General features: G+C 43.1%; 1 protein-coding gene across 5 annotated transcripts in view; it reads right to left on the bottom strand.

Moving 5' to 3' along the window:
• Positions 1-21,563, bottom strand: part of LOC140077099 (coagulation factor VIII-like) — an 810,463-nt gene that overhangs the window by 715,772 nt on the left and 73,128 nt on the right. For all 5 annotated transcript variants that reach the window (XR_011849697.1, XM_072123989.1, XM_072123990.1 and 2 more), the window contains exons 2-3: positions 18,564-18,667; positions 17,342-17,464 (exon numbers count right to left, since the gene is read on the bottom strand). Coding sequence is in view for 4 of the 5 variants with exons in the window: in XM_072123989.1 (XP_071980090.1) it covers positions 17,342-17,464; positions 18,564-18,667 (227 nt within the window). In the remaining variant the exon portion in view is untranslated. The remainder of the gene's footprint in view (positions 1-17,341; positions 17,465-18,563; positions 18,668-21,563) is intronic.

Below are 21,563 nucleotides of genomic sequence, written 5' to 3'. Positions count from 1 at the left end.
ATCTAAACGATTCTGAGATTGTTTTTCCCTACATGTTGTGCTTCATTTTAGTGGTAAATTTTGGATGATAAGTTTTGCGTTTATTTACAAAAAAAAGAAAAAAATTATGAATTTTTAGAAAAATTTTCGAAATTCAAAATCATAGCGTTTTCAGGCACATAGATTTACCACCTACATAACTTGCTGAATATCATTTCCCATATGTCTACTTTACATTTATATAATTTTTGAAATGTTTGGATAATTTATTTTGACGTCACGCGGCTCACAAATAGATTATCGATTTTCCGTATTTTCAGATAAATACTGGGGGATAAATACTGTTTTAAATGAAATTTTTACATATTTAGCATTAAAAACCCCTATATAATCAACCCATTTTCAACTCTGCACCTCTCAAACTATCAGAAACATCTTTTAGGAAGATTGTTAACCCCTTCATCTTCATAGTAATTGAATCAAAATGAAGGTGAAATTTAGAATGGTCAAATTTTGTCAGTTATACGTTCATTTAGCCCTAAAATTTACACATTTCCAAAAAAGAAAATTAGAAAACCCACCATACAGTTTGTTATGACATTTCTCCCAAGTGCAGAGACCACCCTCATGTGGCCGTTACTTGTTTTATGGGCGCACAGCGAGGCGCAGAAGGGAAGTAGCGCCCTGCAGCTGCCAGGATTTTAGTTTCCTCATTGGCCCCTTTTGTAGGCTATAAATTTTTTGCTTTCCGTTATTGGGGCCATGTGACGGCATTTTTTTTTGCGGGATGAGATGCTTTTTCCAGTTTTATCATTTTGCGGTGGTATCCCCTATTGTTGAAAATTTAGGAACTTTTTTTGAGGTCATGAGTAGAAAAGCATAAATTCTGTACTTTTTTATTTTTTCGCGTTCATCGTATATAGCCCAATAATCATGTTATTTTTATTCTATGGGTCGATACCATTACGGGGATACCAGAGATGAATATTTTTTCTTATGTTTTACTAAATATGCCAATTAAATGTGGTGGAAAATCTATCATTTTTGCAGCACCGTCCTCCAAGTGGCATAACATTTTACATTTTTTGTCTACAGAGCTGGTTGATGGCTTGTTTTTTGCGGAAGATGTTGTACTTTGCAATCATTTTGGAGTACATATGTTTTGTTGATCACTTTTTATTGCATTTTTAGTGGAATTCAATGGGTAATAATCATAATTTTTGGCGGGTTTTAAAAGTTTTTTTTTACAGCGTTCATCGTACGGGTTCAATAGTTATTTAATTTTATTCTACGGATTGTTACAGACGTGGTGATACTATACATGTGGGGTTTGTGTTATGATTTAGTCTTTATATCTTTTGGGCTTTTGGCATTTTTAGTGATTTATAAACTTATTTTTAATTGAAAAACATTTTTTTTTATTTTTTACTTGTTCCACCATGGGAAATGAACAAGCAATCATCTGAGAAGGACAGCCCAACAAGGTGAGAAGGAGTATGGTTTTGATGCTCGTCAGTTTGTTGAGAGGAATTTCTTTGTTGATGATGGACTTAAACCTTTACCCACAAGTTAAGAGACAGTTGATCTTCTTACCAGAACACAAGAGATGCTGTTCGCAACAAATCTCAGACTTCACAAGATCATCTCCACTAACCATGAGGTAATGAAAGCCTTTCACTCAGAAGATCATGCCATCAACTTGAAGAGCCTTGATCTCGGTTCTGACGCTCCTCCTGGGCGCAGCCTAGGGCTGCTGTGGATCATTGAACAAGATACTTTTACTTTCCAAGTGTCTGCTTGTGATAAACCTTTCACCAAGCGAGGAGTTTTGTCTGTTGTGAACAGTATTTATGATCCTCCTGGGTTCATTGCACCCATCACCATTCAAGGCAAGATACTGCTAAGAAAGCTTACCACTTAAAATATGGACTGGGACTGTTGGGCTGTTGCCGAAGACATGCACCTTCATTCGATAATCTATGACTTCCTTGTTGACGTCTTTGTCCTTGTGCCAAAGAAACCGAAGATCGTTTCTGTTGTCTTCTTTAACAATGAAGCAATGGAACATCTGTTGAATGTCGGCCATTATTGCAACAGGTTCTTGTCTGAAGCGCATTAGGACCCCTAGAAGACTGTTGTTGAGGTTAGGACCAGTGAGGAGCATATTGTTGAGAGAAACTCCCTAAAACTGTGCACTAGAATCAAACACCACTCTGATTTGGTCTGGTTTCCGAGGGTGATACACACCAAATGATGGCAAGTCACAACATTCTTCTCCTTCCTTTATTGGCGGTGCAGGTTCTACAAGGTCTCTGTCAAACACCTTCTGCATAGAGTGTACACAGGGTTTTTCCATTTCTGGCTTTCTCTTTTAGGTTTGCTTTAAAGAGGAAAATCTTGAGGCTGCTTGCTGTAGATTGTTTGGTAGTTTTGTTCTTGGAGTACGGAAAGGTGCTACCCAGCTGTTGGAATCATTTTGAGTGAATTCCTTATCCATTACTTTGAGAAATTCTTTATCTTCTCTAGCAGGTGCCAACTTGTTGTCATCACTTGTGGTGTTGAACACTGCAGATCCAAGGCTGTCATCCTATGGAAGGCAAATGGCAATGTCATCTTGCTAGTCATGCTGCCCCTTACAGTCACTAATCTTTTCTTTCACCTGGTAATGACGTGGGCATGGCTGAAAATAAGTGCTGCGATCATTTGGCAATATATGAGTCTTAAATGAGGATATCTTGGTAGGCCTTTTCATTCGGACAATGTAGACATTGCCTATAATAACCCAGCCTAAGTCAAGGCGCTGGGCAAATGGTACATCATGTGGACCACTGATTTGCTGACGTATTTTGTGCACCCTGAGAATGTCCCTTCCCAGTAAAAGCAGGATCTCTGCATCACTCTGCAAGTGATCGGTTGCTCTGGTCGTCCAGGATGGCATACACCTTTAAAGTCTTTTCTGGCTGACCATTAGGGTACACCTTGACTAGGCATATCCTTGCGCAGGACCTTGCGCAGGACTCACAAAGATCTTCGCAGACTTCTGTACATGAAGAGGATACTGTGATAGGCTGTGCTGCTTGATCTGTGTTCTCCCCGCCATGCTTTTCCAGAGGAGGGAGATCTGTAGATGGTGTAGGGCTGGACAGAGAGGGGTGAAGCGCTTGTGCGTGGTTCTCACTGTCATATTCTATGCACTTTTTAGTGGTTTTACAGTCCTTAGCAACATGTTCAGTGGAAGCACAACATCTGAAACATATTCCAAACTTCTTTAGCAGCTCCTTGCGCTCTTGAAGTGGCATGTTTCTGAAGCCAATACACTTCTTGAGAGGATGCGGCTTCTTATGAATAGGGCATAGGAGATTGGAGTTCTCAATTAGAGATGAGTGAGCACTAAAATGCTCGGGTGCTCGTTATTCGAGACAAACTTTTCCCGATGCTCGAGTGCTCGTCTCGAATAACGAGCCCCATTGAAGTCAATGGGAGACTCAAGCATTTTTCAAGGGGACCAAGGGTCTGCACAGGGAAGCTTGGCCAAACAACTGGAAACCTCAGAAAATGATGGAAACACCACGGAAATGGACAGGAAACAGCAGGGGCAGCATGCATGGATGCCTCTGAGGCTGCTTAATCACACCATTATGCCAAAATTATGGGCAACAGCATGGCAATGACAGAGTGACCGAATGAGGCTAGATAGCATCTAAAACATCCAATAATTGACCTTGACACTATAGAAGACGGCATGCAGAGGTAGCAGCAGCAGCGCCAGGCTAGAGAGTGACATGGAGACATACCCCAAATGGACTCAGGCTTCAAACCAATTAAAAAAATTCCTTTTGGCGAGGATAACATGTAGCACTGTATGTATAAGTATTTTGCCTGGTTAAGGCGGCATAGATTTCCTACGTTATATTTAGTCGATAACACAGCATGGCGGCAGCATAGTGACCAAGTTCCATAACTTATCTGGTGAAACACCCGAAAAATGAGCCTGACAGCTCGTTTGATAAGGGGACGACATGTGAAGGCAGCCATGGAGACGACTTCCATGATTAAGAGCGACAGTATGGGGCATCCATATTGCACTGCTATGATTGCAACTTCAGGTCTCCAGCATGGCGGCGACAGATGCGCCGAGTTCCATTATGTATCTGGTGAAACACCTGAAAATTCTGCCTGACACAGAGCGTTTGATAAGGGGATGATGTGCTGTATATCCTCTCGCGCTCCAGCGTCTGGGGTATAGACAGTTGAAAGTTGCGCATGGAGACATTGGTGGACGCTGTGGTGGATCGTGGAGGCGAAATGGACAGGAAACAGCAGGGGCAGTATGCATGGATGCCTCTGAGGCTGCCTAATCTTGGGATGAAGCTGGCAGTCCGCTGCCAGGCAAGCTTTCGCCTGTCCAAACCCCTGTCTCTTGGCTCCTCCCCACCCAAAATGGGCCTGGGGGCCAGAAGCATTTACTTTGAAAAAAGTATAATTTTCAAAGCAGGTGGGGGCTACAAACAGCACTTCTAAGAACCTTTTGTATAAGATCAAGTGTAGTACTGTTCTTATAAGTAATTGGCTTGGTTATGGTGGGTGAGGGGAATGTAAACAGATGCGCAAGAAGCGCTGAAATAATATCAGTAAATGATAAAAGTTTGCCAGTATATTTTGTGGATAACACAGCAGGGTGGCGACAAAGTTAACAAATTTGATGTGGAAGCCATGAAAACAACCCAAAATTCTGCCTGACTCAGCTTGTTTGCTAAGAGGACGATGTATGGAGGCAGCTATATGGACGACTTTGGGAGACAGCTATGGAGATGATGTGTGGAGGTAGCAATGGAGACAACGTGTGGAGGCAGCTATAAAGACGACGTGTGGAGGCTGCTATGGAGACAATTAAATTTGGATAGTGCTGGTATGTGGCAGTCCAAAAAAAGTTTTCAAACCAGAGAAGCAGGTAGGTGGTCCTCCAGAAAAATTAAATAAATAGAGTACTATAGCTAGAGCCAGTTGGCCCTGGCAAAAAAGCCAGTTTCCTCTGCTTTAGTGTACAAAGAGGAGGAGAAGGAGGAAAATGAGGAGGAGGAGTGCATACATTATTCAGGTTGAGCTTCTTTCACCTAGTGGAGAATTGAAATCCTGAGAAATCCAGGCTTTATTCATCTTGACAAGCGTCAGCTCGTGAGCGCTGTCAGTCGACAGGCGTGTACGCTTATCGGTGATGATGCCACCAGCTGCACTGAAAACCCGCTTAGACAACATGCTTGCAGCAGGGCAGGCAAGAACCTCCAAGGCGTACAGCGCCAGTTCATGCCACATGTCCAACTTTGAAACCCAGTAGTTGTAGGGAGATGTGTGATCATTTAGGACAATGGTATGGTCAGCTACGTACTTCCTCACCATCTTTCTGTAAAGATCAGCCCTACTCTGCTGAGACTGGGGACAGGTGACAGTGTCTTGCTGGGGTGACATAAAACTGGCAAAGGCCATGTAAAGTGTACCCCTGCCAGTGCTGGACAAGCTGCCTGCTCGCCTACTCTCCCTCGCTACTTGTCCCGCAGAAGTACACCCTCTGCCACTAGCGCTGTCAGAAGGGAAATACTGTTTCAGCTTGTGCACCAGGGCCTGCTGGTATTCATGCATTCTCACACTCCTTTCCTCTACAGGGATGAGAGTGGAAAGATTTTACTTGTACCATGGGTCCAGGAGAGTGAATACCCAGTAATCGGTGCTGGAATAAATTCTTTGAACGCGAGGGTCACGGGATAGGCAGCCTAGCATGAAATCTGCAATATGCGCCAGAGTCCCAACGCGCAAGAATTCACTCCCCTCACTGGCCTGACTGTCCATTTCCTCCTCCTCCAACTCCTCTTCTTCTGCTCATACACGCTGAACAGTGAAGGACTGCGCAATGCTCCCCTCTTCTGTCTCGCCAACATTCTCCTCCTTTTCCTCCTCATCCTCCTCCACCTCCTCCGATATGCGCTGAGAAACAGACCTGAGAGTGCTTTGGCTATCAACAAGGGAATCTTCTTCCCCCGTCTCTTGTGAGGAGCGCAAAGCTTCTGACTTCATGCTGACCAGAGAGTTTTTCAACAGGCCAAGCAGCGGGATGGTGAGACTGATGATGGCGGCATCGCCACTGACCATCTGTGTTGACTCCTCAAAGTTACTCAGCACCTGACAGATATCAGACATCCACTCCTCATTGTAGACTTGAGGAAGCTGACTGACCTGACTACCAGTTCTGGTGGAAGTTGACATCTGGCAGTCTACAATCGCTCTGCGCTGCTGGTAAACTCTTGATAACATGGTTAATGTTGAATTCCACGTCATGGGCACGTCGCACAACAGTCGGTGATCGGGCAGTTGGAGGCGGCGCTGCACTGCCCTGAGAGTGGCAGCATCTGTGCTGGACTTCCTGAAATGCGCACAGATGCGGCGCACCTTCGTGAGCAAATCAGACAGATTGGGGTATGTCTTGAGGAACCGCTGAACTATGAGATATAACACATGGGCCAGACATGGCACATGTGTCAGTCTGCCGAGTTGCAGAGCCGCCACCAGGTTACGGCCGTTGTCACACACAACCATGCCTGGCTTCAGGTTCAGCGGTGCAAGCCACAGATCAGCCTGCACCGTGATGCCCTGTAATAGCTCTTGGGCGGTGTGCCTTTTATCGCCTAGGCTCAGCAGTTTGAGCACTGCCTGCTGTCGCTTAGCGACGGCACTGCTGCTGTGCCTAGAGCTACCGACTGATGGCGCCATGCCCACAGATGGTAATTCGGAGGAGGAGGTGGAGGAGGGGTGGGAGGAGGAGGAGGCATAGTAAGCCTGAGAAGCCTGGACCGAGGTAGGCCCCGCAATCCTTGGCGTCGGCAGTGTATGAGCAGCCCCAGGGTCAGACTCGGTCCCAGCCTCCACCAAGTTAACCCAATGTGCCATCAGCGACAGCACTCGTCCACATGTCCATGGTCAGGTGAACCTTGTCAAAAACGGCGTTGGTCAGAGTACGGATGATGTTGTCTGACACGTGCTGGTGCAGGGCTAGGACGGCACATCGGGAAAAGTAGCGGCGGCTGGGGACCGAATACCAAGGGGTGGCCGCAGCCATGAGGTTGTGAAAGGCCTCGGTCTCTACCAGCCTATAGGGCAGCATCTCCAGGCTAAGTAATTTGGAGATGTGGACATTGAGGGCTTGGGCGTGTGGGTGGGTTGCACTGTACTTCCTCTTGCGCTCCAGCGTCTGGGGTATGGAGAGCTGAACGCTGTGCATGGAGACATTGGTGGATGCTGTGGAGGATCGTGGAGGCGAAGGTGTGGTTTTCGCACGGGAGGTGTTTGGGCCGGGGTCCTGGGCAGGGGGCTGACTAGCAGAGACAGCAGATGACACAGGGGAAGGAGCAGTGGTGTGGCCGGCCAGAGGTGAACGGCCTTGGTTCCATTGAGTGGGATGTTTAGCATTCATATGCCTGCACATACTGGTGGTGGTTAAGCTGGTAGGGGTGGAACCCCTGCTGATCCTGGTGTGGCACAGGTTGCACACCACAGTCCGTCGGTCATCCGGTGTTTCTTTAAAGAACCTCCAGACTTCTGAAAATCTAGCCCTCGTCATGGGGAGCTTCACTACGTGAAACATTTTGCGCTGATGCACCAGCTCTGGCCCTGCCTCTCCGTCTGGCCCCACCACTGCCTCTTCTAATCTGTTCTCGTCGAGGACTCGCCTCCTTCTCAGAAGCACCGTGTTCACCCGGCCTATCAACCCAGCTTGGGTCTGTCACCTCATTATCCTCTGATCCCTCAGGCTGCTCCCCCCTCGGACTTCCTGCCCTGACAACAACTTCACCACTGTCTGACAACCGTGTCTCCTCATCGTCCGACACCTCTTTACACACTTCTTCCACTACGTCAACAATGTCATCATCACCCACAGACTGCGACCAGTGGAAAACCTGGGCATCGGAAAAGAGCTCAGCAGCAACCGGACAAGTGGTTTGTGACTCTGGGAAGGGTCCAGAAATAGTTCCTCAGAGTATGGCGGTTCAAATGCCAAATTTTCCTGGGAGGGGGCAGACTGGGGGGAAGGGGGCTAAGGTGGAGGAGTGCTGATTTCGGTGACATGGGTGGACTCGTGGAAGACTGACTGGTGGACAAATGGCTAGAAGCATTGTCCGCAATCCACGACATCACCTGTTCGCACTGTTCTGGCCTCAACAGTGCTCTACCACGAGTCCCAGTAACTTGAGACATGAACCTAGGGAGTGTAGCTCTGCGGCATTCCCCTGCTCCCTCATCAGCAGGTGGTGTCTCACCCCGCCCAGGACCATGGCCTCTGACCCCTGCAGTAGTTGTACGCCCACACCCTCGTCCTCTACCCCTAGACCTCGGGTTCAACATTTTCAAAATTAAAGTGTAAACTGTAAATTTTTTTTGTGTTTTTTTGTGTTTTTGTAACAAAACGATGCTATCCTATTGCTTATGGCTAGTTTCTAACCTACACTGACAGCACACAACTGGATTTTGTGCTGTGCCTGTGATGACTTTTAGTTTCGAAAAAAAAAAAAATTGGCAGACTGTGCCAGCCACAAGCAAATAAAATCTAGCCCTAAGAAGGGCTGTTGGGTTCTTGTAGACTCACTCCTGCATAACACTAAGCTAATATAACACCCTAACGCTATCCCTGCAGCAGCAGCAGATCTCTCCCTGACGGCATCCAGACAGAGAATGAGGCAAGCAGCGCGGGCAGGGGCTAGTCTATTCCAGGGTCACCTGATCAGGCCAACTGCCAACCACTGCTATCGACGTGTAAGAGTACCACGTCATGCTGGGTGGAGTGCAGAGGCTCCTGGCTTGTGATTGGCTCTGTTTCTGGCCGCCGAAAATCAAAATGGCGAGAGATGCCATTTTCTCGAGCTGGCGAAGTATTCGTCCGAGCAACGAGCAGTTACGAGTACGCTAATGCTCGAACGAGTATCAAGCTCGGACGTGTGTGTTTGCTCATCTCTATTCTCAATCTTTTCACCTTGGTTGATCTTACAGATCCTGAGCTCCTCAGAAGCTGATGAGGTAGTGGGAAGAACATCAGTCTTTTTTACGGACACTGGACCTCTGTGTTTTCTGTACTCGGAGGGTGGGCTGTCATATATAGAAGGTGGTGAACTGAGGCCGCTGGACTCACCGTAGGAAAAGCTTGGGTCATGGTAGGTAGCCGAGACCAGGTAGGTGAGGGTCTGTTTTGGCTAGTTGGAGCTCTGAAAGTAGGTCGCTAAGCTCTTGAAATTTTTGGTTGTCCTTGCCAGATATCCTTGAGAAACCTTGCAACCGTTTGAAGAGAGCACTCTCAATTGCTTCAGGACAGACCTGAGTCTATTAATACGTTCTGATCGGTTCTGATCGGATCAACAGATGCCGAGGTCACTAATTGCGGTTCTGAAGGCACATTTCGTAATTTTTTGTGTAACATGTATCTTGCAAACTCTGACAGGTCTGTTCGTTCTGAGCTTGGACAAGGAAATTCTGGCTGAGTAATGCTGGTCGCATTGTTCGTGGCGTTCTGGCTAAGAAACAGTGGTGTAAATGAGGCTGCATAGGCGTTTATCCCAGGAGGTGGCTTACTGTCCATAGGCTTATCTGTGGCTTGGTATGATGCTAGGCCATTGTTAGGGTTTGGCATTTTGGCTTGTTGAGCATGCTGAGGTGTAGGGCCATGGTGTATGTAGTGTGAAGAATCAAGATGATGAACAGGCAGATTGTTGTACTGACCTTGATTTTGGGATATTGCAGGAGGAATTATGTGTTGTCGCTGTGAAGACATATCTTCTCTGTCAGGAACGGTAATAGCAATCTGGGGTTCACTGCTTTGGCTTAACACATAGTCTCTAGTACGCTTGAGAGGATCCTCTGCATCCATTCCACTCAAGGCAACACTGTCTCTTTCACTCCCACTGGCTGCTTCTTCCAGAACCTTCACCCTTGCCAGGGCAGTAGCATGCTCACATTGTTTGTGAAGAGCTTCTATTTCTGCCTTTCTTTTTGCTGCATCTGCATCTCTGGCTGCTGCATTTGCCTCCATTTCAGCCTTCTTCTGCGCTGCCTCTGCTTCCATTTCAGCCTTCTTTTGCGCAAAGGTGGACTGAACCTTAGTCGCCACGGCTTCTGCACGCGCCTTTATTAGCTGCTCACTGAGTGTGGAAAATTTTAAAGATCACGACGTAGAAGTGCGTTTAGAATGTCTTGTGTCTTTGTTTTTGACAAAGTTTCATATATTAAGCCGTCTCGTTCAGCATTAAGATGCTGGAAGTTTTGCAATTCTTCTAGACTATCTTGTGTATTGATTCTTTTCAGAATGCTTTCATATTCTTGACACTTCAGTGTGTAATGCTCATGCATAATGGACAGCTTCTCTAGGGCTCCCGCTAGAGGCAATACATTATGTTCTGGCAAGGAAATGGTGAAGACATGTGCCTGTAAACTTTTCCACAAATTCATAATGTCTGATGAAAGTTCATGCTGCAGGCTTTCAAGGTTTTCTCTAACCTTCCATGTAGGCTTAACAGAGCGTTTGTGCTTATCACTGGATTGCAGACTGGGATCCATGCATTCCTGCACTGAGTATCCCTCAGCCATGATGATGGAATACACACAGGATAGATTACACTGAAGAGCGATGGCTGCTATGACTGTAGCTGAGTCTCTGTTCCCACAGCTGGGACTGGCAGTCTATGATCCTTTTCACTATTCTGACTCAATAACCTGGCTGTAAGCAGGTGTTTATAGATAGTTTTATATCTTTGCTTTAACCAGTACTCACACCAAGTCACATGTTATCAGATAGTGTCAAGATTCTAGCTGTGTTTGGTGCAGAAATCTTGAAGAAATGCTGGTTACAACGGTGTGAAAAGGATATAATTTTCCTGGGTAGCAAAGACATTCAGACATATGCTTTTCCTGACAAAGATGGCTGCTAACATGAGGGAGAGGGGAGGAGTTACAATAATGCAGCTAGGGGACAGGAAGACAGTAGGGTCAAAAGGCAAAGCAGTATAACACATATACATGTCAATGAATAGAAACAAGTCCTGGGACATGACAGGTGTTAGAAATGATCATGTAATCTTGACCCATTGAAACTGCTCAGTATTGGAGGTGGTGAATGCAGTAATAAATGTATGAGATAGAAATTGACGCGTGGCCAAAAAATGGCACGTTCGCCAAAAAATGGCGTGGTTTGTGTTGAAGGAAGGAGGTAGTTTAGTTTTATGTGGGGTATATGGAAGGTGTATAGCTCCCTGACGTGATAGGGACCTGTGCACATTGTTTTATTGAATGCTTAGGGAGATAAGAATATTGTTACTAAGTCAGAAAGGTAAATAATGGGTTTATTACACATGAATATATTTAATACACAGATGGAAGTTGTTCACTATATGTTATTAATGGCTGTTTTTAATAATTATGTAATTATAGTAGTAGTTGTGATAGTAGTTATAAAATGCACCTAATATGATTACATGATTTAATGATGTTGTCCATATATATGGAATGTTGGATTTATCACATTGCTTGAAAAAGGATCCTGAGCAGGGTCTGAAACATTTGGAGTATATCTACATGTACAAATTTTTGGATATACCAATTTTTGGGGGTGAGGATTATCTCGTTCAACACAGCTGCCTTTGTCAGGGTTTGTCTTGGATGTTTGCTGGGCAACCTTGATTTGTATACCATGGAGTTGAACTACATTTGTAAGCTAAATCAACTCCCCAATTTTAGTTCAAATCCCTTAACTGGTAACGGCCATTGTTCCCACATACATTTCTCATACCGGTAACATTCATTCATCTTCTCTCGTAGCATACCAAGGTCTAAAATTCTAACAAATGTCCAATTTTTAGCTATCCAGGATCTAACAACCGCACATAATCTGCTAATTTCTACCAATTTCTCCATCTCTGGGAAGAAATTCTGTAAATAATTACCTTATTAAGTTCCCCAGCAGCTCCTCTCCTCTTCTGCTGCTGCATACATCAGGCTGGTAGGCGATGTACGCATTATATTGTGGCTTCCAACCAGTGGTGTAATTTAAATCTGTTGGGTCCCATTGCAAAATGTATGCCAGGCCCTCCATTACAATGTAATGTTTAGCATTGTTTATAGTATTAGTCATCTCATATAGGAAATTTACATCATATGGGCCCTCTAGGCCTCTTGGGCCCGGTTGCGATTGCACACTCTGCACCCCCTCAAGTTACACCCCTGCTTCCAGCCTGCTGCACACATCAGCAGGAGGCACAATGATGATATGGAGAGCTCATAGCTCTTTGCATCATCATAGTTTTCAACTCTGTGATGGAAGGGCGCAGATAGAGCTGAAGTCTTGAACTGCAAAAAGGGGGAGAAATCGGCAGCTATAGGGGCCGAGTCAGCAGGTGTCGGGTCCTTTGACCAGCACACCGATGGGCCAGTTTGACCCTAAACCTAATTAACCTAAAACGGGAAAGGTTTATTCTGATTTCTTGTCGTATAGTGATAACATGCACATGTGAATTTTTATATATAGTGTATAGCATGGTATAGTACATATATGGAAAGTGCCTGTCGAACATTTGCTATCACATGGTGTTTGCAACACGTGTACACTTTTAAATGAAATGAGTTAAAACTGTGCTATAAAACAATGCAACTGTGCCATGAGAGTCCGTTTTGCACGTACTGTATTTGTATACATGTGTTTTTATATATACACGCAGTCCCCGAGTTACATGCAAGGTAGGTTCCCTAGGTTTGTTCTTAAGTTGAATTTGTATATAACTCTAAACTGTATATTTTATAATTGTTGATCCAGACAAAATTTTTTTGCCCCAGTGACAATTGGAGTTTCAACATTTTTTGCTGTAATGTGACCAAGGATTATTAATAAAGCTTCACTACAGACACTTTATAGCTGATCATTGCAGCCTAGAAGTAAAGTAAAGCACCAGAGGTCACAGTGGGCAGAGGGGACCGCATTAACTATGGGTTGTCTGTAAGTTAGGTAGGGGACCGTATATACACACACGCACAGCATACATACACATATACTTGCATGATAACATACCTACAAACATACATACATTAAACAAGCTTATACAGTGGAGAAGATATGTCTTTATCTACACACTAATAGTAAAGCCTGAGCAGATATGACTGTTCGCCCTTTAAAATAACTTGCATCCTGGATTTTGTGCCGTTTTTAAATTTGCCTTTGAGATCTTGAACAGTTTTAATAAGTGTTTCATTTGGGTAATAAAAAGGGCATTTTTCCCCATTGACATGACAGCACCCACCAAGAGAGGGTCTGTCCATCAGGGACTTCCTTAGTACAAACAGACACTCCTTCGCCCATACCTCCAGGCCTTAGTGGTTACCTCTAATCTTAAGAGTTGAAGATTTTAATAATTTGGACTTGGTGACTGTGTGTCCAGATTTGTCTCAGTTTGTGGTATGTTGCACCCAAGGTAATAAAATATTGGTTAAGGTAAATTTAGAGGTTGGGGATTATGACCGTTGTTACCATCCGTCTCTAAGAAATTCTGATCATTTTTGGTGCATCTGCTGCCACACTACTGTCCAGTAGTAAAAAGGCAGTGTTTTGTGAACAGATCAATTCATCACAGGTCATTGGAAAAATAAGTTTCTTTACAAACTTGTTTCGAGCCAATGGATTGATCTGTGTTTGCTTTGGGAATGGGGGAAGGTTTGAGCTAAGGACTATATAAATTTCTGGTGGTTCCGTTTGAGATGGTGAAGATCTTTCATGATAACAAACCATGGATTACCTAAGATATAAAAGGTCTCCTGAATAGTAAGAAAAAGGAAAGGGATTTTAAAGGAAATCTACCATTTGATTTCATGCATTATGAACTAAACTGACCTTGAGAATGCTGTAGCTACACTGATGCCGGCACATTATCTTATTCCTGAGACAGGTTTTGCTGTAAAAACAATTATAAAATTATGATGAGGCTCTGTTGCTTCTGTGCCTGTCTCCAGTGTTTCTCCTCTCACATTAGTTGATAGGCAGAAGTAATACATTGCTGCACCATCCGTCAACTGCTGTGTATAAGTGATCAAGCTCAGAAACCTCTTTGCAATGTCTTTATCAACGGCAGGCTAAAGCAATCCAACTTCCCATGGTCCTGAATGTTATGATTGTTTTTTCAGAAAAACAAACCTGCATGTCTATGTTTATAGCCTGAAATGTAGAAAAAGGGAAAAAAATTCACAGGGGTCAAAGGCATTGAGTGCTCAGTCGAGTAAAGAGGACAGTAAAGTGGTTACCGGGTCCCGGTAGGGACTGGTGTGCTGCCGGCTATGGTACAAGCCAGTAAGGTTCAAGAGATGGGTCCAGATGTCCAGCGTCTCTAGCCAAGCCAAGTCGTGCATGGAAGCACAGCGGTCAGCTTATCCCCAGTATATCTCACTATTTGAAAGAGTTCCAGTGCCTGGAAGGAGCGTAAGCACGGCGGGCAACACTTCCAGGAGCACCAGCGTCCTGCATAACACACAATCAATTTGTGAAGCTCTAAATCTGCTCTGTTTTCAGGCTGTACATAGTTGCACCTCTTTTTTGGTGCACTTTCCATTTACACTGTGCAACATAATTTTGTCAAGACAAAGTGTGTCTCAAACTACCACAACCCTTTTAGGTGCACAGTACACAATTGTGGCGCACACCTAATAAATACATCTGCAAGTTCAAATGACACAGTGATTCTTCATAGTCTCTGTTAGGCATCCGTTGTTTCCAGTATTTGGCAGGATGACTACTACTTCTGCCAACAGCACCTGAAGCCCCTTTGAGAACCTCTACACCAGTATGAGTTACCTGGGTGTTAAGCCTATGTGTCTTTTATTACTTCCTACACACAGATGTATTTGAACTCCTGTGGTTGTCTGTAGGTACATGGGAAAGATAAAACCAGAAAAGCAGAGAGTGCATGGTGTGTTGAGACAGGCTACCATCATCATATGAAAAACTAACTTGCAAGACATGTCTGGAGGAAATTGTGGCATTAGAATCCACCAGTAGGTTGCAATCACTATGAAATATTATCAAGGGTAAGGGTTATGTTACAGCTCATATTGATCACCCTAGCATACTTTCAGCAAATTTCTCAAGTCCGATATAAGAGGAAGTAAGTAAAGTGCAAGATTTAATTTTTTTTAATGCACAACCATCTCTAGGGTTTACAGAGAATGGTCCGAAAAAGAAAAAACATCCAGTGAGCGGCAGTTCTGTGGGCGGAAATGCCTTGTTGATGCCAGAGGTCAGAGGAGAATAGGCAGACTGGTTCGAGCTGATAGAAAGGCAACAGTGACTCAAATCGCCACCCGTTACAACCAAGGTAGGCAGAAGAGCATCTCTAAACGCACAGTACGTCGAACTTTGAGGCAGATGGGCTACAGCAGCAGAAGACCACACCGGGTGCCACTCCTTTCAGCTAAGAACAGGAAACTGAGGCTACAATTTGCACAAGCTCATCGAAATTGGACAGTAGAAGATTGGAAAAACGTTGCCTGGTCTGATGAGTCTCGATTTCTGCTGCGACATTCGGATGGTAGGGTCAGAATTTGGAGTCAACAACATGAAAGCATGGATCCATCCTGCCTTGTATCAACGGTTCAGGCTGGTGGTGGTGGTGTCATGGTGTGGGGAATATTTTCTTGGCACTCTTTGGGCCCCTTGGTACCAATTGAACATCGTTGCAACGCCACAGCCTACCTGAGTATTGTTGCTGACCATGTCCATCCCTTTATGACCACAATGTACCCAACATCTGATGGCTACTTTCAGCAGGATAATGCGCCATGTCATAAAGCTGGAATCATCTCAGACTGGTTTCTTGAACATGACAATGAGTTCACTGTACTCAAATGGCCTCCACAGTCACCAGATCTCAATCCAATAGAGCATCTTTGGGATGTGGTGGAACTGGAGATTCGCATCATGGATGTGCAGCCGACAAATCTGCGGCAACTGTGTGATGTCATCATGTCAATATGGACCAAAATCTCTGAGGAATGCTTCCAGCACCTTGTTGAATCTATGCCACGAAGAATTGAGGCAGTTCTGAAGGCAAAAGGGGGTCCAACTCGTTACTAGCATGGTGTACCTAATAAAGTGGCCGGTGAGTGTATAAGTGTTTATTCCTAAGCAGTAAAGCAGTATTTATTTATAAACATGACAATTATGGATTTTAAACTTTGAGTCTGAGAAATCCCTTGAGCACTGATTTGACAGGTATACAGTATCAGTTGGCGTGTATGTATGCTGTAAAGTGGATATATCCGTTGATGAAATTTAGTCAGCTTGTTGCAATGATAGCAAAGAGTTCAAAATTCTTCTGGTCTTTTGAAGATGCAGAGGTCCCCTAGAGGGCTACTGCCCAAACTGCTTACATTATAATCTACTAGAGGGACCAGCAGATTTGTTTGCTACGAAAAGAAATTACACAGTAAAAAAATTCTGCCATCTTAACAAGAGCAAACCTCTGGCCATGATCGCAATCTTCCTGCAGTGAACTTAGAAATTAGCATATACCTTCCCACCCCTGCTTGTAATTCCTCAGGCAATAAAGAAAATCACGGAAGACCAAGCCAGGGTCATCTTGTTTGGCCATGAAGAGCCTGGCATTTGCCCTTGAGAGAACTCTCATTGACAAATTCTTGGGTCCTTCTGGATTGTCAAGGTCTTCTATCACAGGGCCCAGTTTGGCAACCACAAGTGAAGAACCTTTATCTGATGGCATGATTATTGAGTGGTTACTCCTTAAAGGAAAACTGTCTTCTGAAGGCCATTTTTACATAATGATAGGTTTCAATAGTCTCTAGTATAGTGATTTCCAAAATGCATTTGTAACTGATCTGAATAATTTCACCAATTTAATAATTGTTTCTTTAACATTACCTGGCTCCCAGCTAGCAAATACTAGGGGGTGTAGGGATATCAAACAAGCCATCTTCTTCTCAATGCCTCACCCTCACTCATTGCCCTCCCCCTCCTTTGGAGAAGGAGTATTTGACATATTAACCAAACATTTTCTTCAAGTCTTTGTAAACCACTGAGGCCTGAAGGAGGAGTGTCCTATTGTACTCAGGTTTCCTGTCCTTCATCTGCAGACCCTCTCTCGGTGGAAACAACTTTACAGGTAAAAGTAACTACTGTTTTCACACACATACCTTACAAAAGTGGACTAAGAGAGGGTTCAGAAACACATTTACAGCTAGTACATAAAAAAGTTGCAAAGTCACAAAGTTAACAAACAATTATTTCATCCCTATGAAAAAAAAACCTCCATGAATAAGATGCCCCAACACAGCTTCTCACCTTCTGACCTTTTTGCATAGGATACCCCAATACCATGTAGACTGTATGGAATACTTGCAAAATTCTTAAAGTGAATAACAATCTCATCAAATGTTTCAGCTCGAATTGTTGGACCTAACAGACCTGAAAAAAGATACAAATCTGTACATTTATACAGCAAGAGAAAAGAAATAAATATTCACATCTAACAGTAATTTAAGCACATCATTTAAATTATGTCCAATCAATAATCAGACTAGGAAGTCCTAAATTGTACTAACTCACACAGCATGATTGTTGATAATAAGTAGACTATACTGTTTAGTTTAGCTTGTCTAGTTGTCTCAGTCTGCCGACACACCAAAGTGAAATTTGGCTGTATGCTGCAAGAAAACCAATACCTCTCAATAGATTAGTGCCCACAGCCATTTTTTTACCATACAAAGCTGTTGAAAACATTTCCTAGTCAGAGACACTTTTCACGGATCACTCATAGACTATAGTTTATGAGCATTAGTGAAAAAACACATGCCAGACTAAGGCAAATAAACCATAAAAAGTGGACAATATCATCTGTTAGTCTAGACAATTTTTGCCCTGTTTATGTGCATGTAACATTAAACAAAAAATGTACTAAAATCTTTGGTATTTTTAGCATATGAGCTTCTGCCTTCCTCACTGAACCATGTTTCTTATTTGACAAGATGCAAGCACTAAATACGACTGCCAGTGAAGTTGCAGTGCAAATGGGAGTTCAACGGGGCTGTTCTTGACGACTGAGTACAGGGCATTGTTAAGGCAACTTTTCTCCACCCCCTGTGCAAACATGTATGAGCAGAAGAAGTCACTGATCACAGGATCTACTGATATGAGTTTCCTTCGCTTGTTTGTGAAGCAAGGATCCCTTTGTGCTTACTAATGCACACATTATACTGTACATTCCTGTGGGCACTAAATACAACAGGAGTGACCACTGAAAGAGTATGAATGAGACAGATTCCTTGTTCGTCCTACTTGGTAACACTCATACCGCAAAGTATATTCCAATACAGGGCTTCCATGTGTAGGTCACAGTGTTCTCTATAGTATCAACAATTAGGTGTCAAGTCACCCAATATTAACACACACAAATAAATGCCATAATGTTGTATCCAACCACATGGTGGCAGTATTCAGCTAAAAAAGCAATGCAGGACATATATATTTTAAGGGATATTCAGTACATGTGTTCAATCATTCCTACCTGTCCAGTGCTCCTGAGGTTTGATGTCTGTGAAACCATCATCAGTGTATTCCACATAAAGTGCTTTTTTATAGATGTGAGAACTGGCTGGTTTTGAAAATGGACTGAAATATGAGAAAACACAATTTATAGACATAAATGTACTGTAAATTATGAAAAATACAACTCATAATCCCCAAATATTACTTCGCTGATGTCAATAATTTCTTCATGAAATAACAAGTCTAAAGCATTTTTTCTAGTTACTTTTTATTGTGCCATAACCCTGTTTTTTTCTTAGAAATATTAATAAATTTACAGTCTGGCGAGTAGTACACCTTCTGACATTGTCTACACAGTTTCAAAGTTGTAAGACAATAAAACTCAATACTATATTAGCCTGGTATTTTCAGTATTCTTATCCTTAACAACTTCCCGATATTTGACATAATAGCACTGCATGGTGGGAGGTGCATTCCCACATTTTGCAGTACTATTGGAGCCAGCGCCAGAAGTTGCGGGTGTCGGCTGTATATTATAGCTGACACCCGCCTCTAGCACCCGCGATCTGAGGTTACTCCGATCTCGGGTGTTAACCCCTTACACGCCGCGGTCACGCTTGACCGCGGAGTGTAAAGGGCATTTCACTGTAATCGGACCCCTGCGGCGCTTACTGTGGGGGTCCGCTGCTCCGAACGCAGTCCCGGGGTCTGCCAGTGCTGCGCAAACCTCTTCCAGAGCTGGGTCCTGACTTCTAACAGGACCCGGATGTAACACACTGACCACGCGCAGCATACTCAGCGTGTTACAGAACACAATGTAATACATCTGTATTACACTGTGTCAGGTGAAGAACAGCTTGAACTAGCGATCAGAGGATCGTTTTTTTTCCAGTAAAATTGTAAAAATATATTAAAACTATATAAATGAGGTGCAACCGTAATCATAGTGATCTATAGAACAAAGATAATATAGTATTTTTAGTGTACGGTGTACGACCCCCAAAAAGTGCAAAAAGAAAGGAAACCAAAATTGACAATTTTATTTTCCTCCATATAATCAAGAGTTAATAAAGTCTCATTAATAAGCCAATGACCCACTAAAATGAATTATTTGTAAAGTGCATTTCATGTCGCAAAAAATAAGCCCTTATATGTCCAAATTGCCAAAAAAGTAAAGATTGTATAGCCAATAAAAAGTGACAATGCATAATCTGCTCTGAATGGCGCAGCTTCCCTTCGATGCCCTGGAGTGTGCCCATACAGCAGTTTACCACCACATATAAGGTATTGTTACACTCGGGAGAGATTAGCTATCAAACTTTGTGGAGCGTTTTGGTATTTTATCCACTGAGAATTTGTACATTTTATGAAAAACACATTCATTTAGCCAAAAAAAATATAATTTCAAAATTACATCCGATTTAGTTTTAACCCCTGTAAAACAATTATAACCACTCATACAGGCCACATGGCAAATTTGAAAAAAATGGCCCGTGTCAGGTAGGTGAAAAGTGGCTTCAGCGTTAAGGGATTAAGAGCATTGTCATAAAAACATTTTTTAGCAACATTCAATTGTAACTCATGTACTCAGAAGGTAAGATGCTACATAACATTTATTCCGGCACAATTTCAAAACGATGCTTAGGCACCAACTTATGATGTCAGGCGCCAAGTACTATACAAGACTAAATTAGACTAATGTAACCACACCCCCTGAGGAAGCAATCTATACGTAAAATGTGCATTGGGAAGCCGGTAAAACACTATAAACTATGGGTAAGAATTATGTGCATAACTATGACTGCTGGGGATAATTGTATGGGAAACTTGGTGAACCTGGTTGATACATTAAGACAGGTCCGAATGCAAATAAGTTTTCCAAGGTGTTAAAAGGAAAACAATGCCTCCTTTTGCTACCTTGAAAGGCAACCCCCTTAACACCAAGTATGACCTACATGAAGTCTAAAAACATGATGGGGGATTAAGCCAAACCAGTATATCTATTCCATAAGGAACAGACTCCCAACTGTAGACAGCACTGTTTTGACCTGGTTGGGTTTACTCAGTACAACATAGGGAACTGATTTGGCTATGTGAAAGGCTATTGACTTGGGTCAGACAGTAGGTGTTCTTATGGAGAGATTGCCAATTAATTCCACCTTAAAGGCGTGTGGAGACTTAAAGCCATAGAGGCTCCACTAGGGAATTCTGATAATGCAAATAAGTTTTCCAAGGCCTTAACTGGCAATCTCTCCGTAAGGAGAACACCGACTGTCTGTCCCTTAAGACAGGTCACAGAGACATTTTAGATATATTAGTGGAATTTCCTATATTTTAATCTATGGTCAGGAACTTTACTTTGTACGAACTATGCCCTATTGTTAATGTTGTGTAGTCTAAACCGTGCAATAGTCTGGAATCATGCTATCATTTTATACAATGGTGTAGCATATCACTAATTGTTTTGAGAAATAATAACTTTTATTCCTGCAGAAGAGCTGGTGTCTGAGGCAACTGTAGTCAATGGACCTTAACAACTTGCACCTTCACATTGCACTTAAATGTTAGTAGAAAAATCAAGGGGATATGTTTTGCATTTATTTATGAAAAAAAAACAGGCAAACATTTTTAAAAAATTGCAATTTCTAAATTTTTACATTTTTTACTTCCCCGACACATAGAACTCCATAGTAACTTGATAACCAACATTAACAGTATGTCTGCTTTATGTTGAAATGTCTTTTATGCATCATCTGATCTTTCTATGATGTTATGAGGCTTAGAACTTAGAATGTCATTTTTCACATTTTCATTTAAAAAACCCAAAATCATACTATGAGGGCCTGCTCAGCTTTCAAAAGTCACTTTGAGTGGCCTAATTATTTAGTATAACCCCATATATTACACCATTTTAGAAACGCCACCTCTCAACGCATGTAAAACAACTTTTATGAAGTTCGTTAACCCAAAATAGGGTTTCACAGGGGTTAAACTAAATCAGGTGCATTTTTTAAATTTA

The sequence above is a fragment of the Engystomops pustulosus genome, chromosome 9, assembly GCF_040894005.1.
Source record: "Engystomops pustulosus chromosome 9, aEngPut4.maternal, whole genome shotgun sequence".
Lineage (NCBI taxonomy): Eukaryota > Metazoa > Chordata > Amphibia > Anura > Leptodactylidae > Engystomops > Engystomops pustulosus.
Note: the sequence above shows the minus strand (reverse complement) of the source record. Positions and strands in the feature narration are given on the sequence as shown.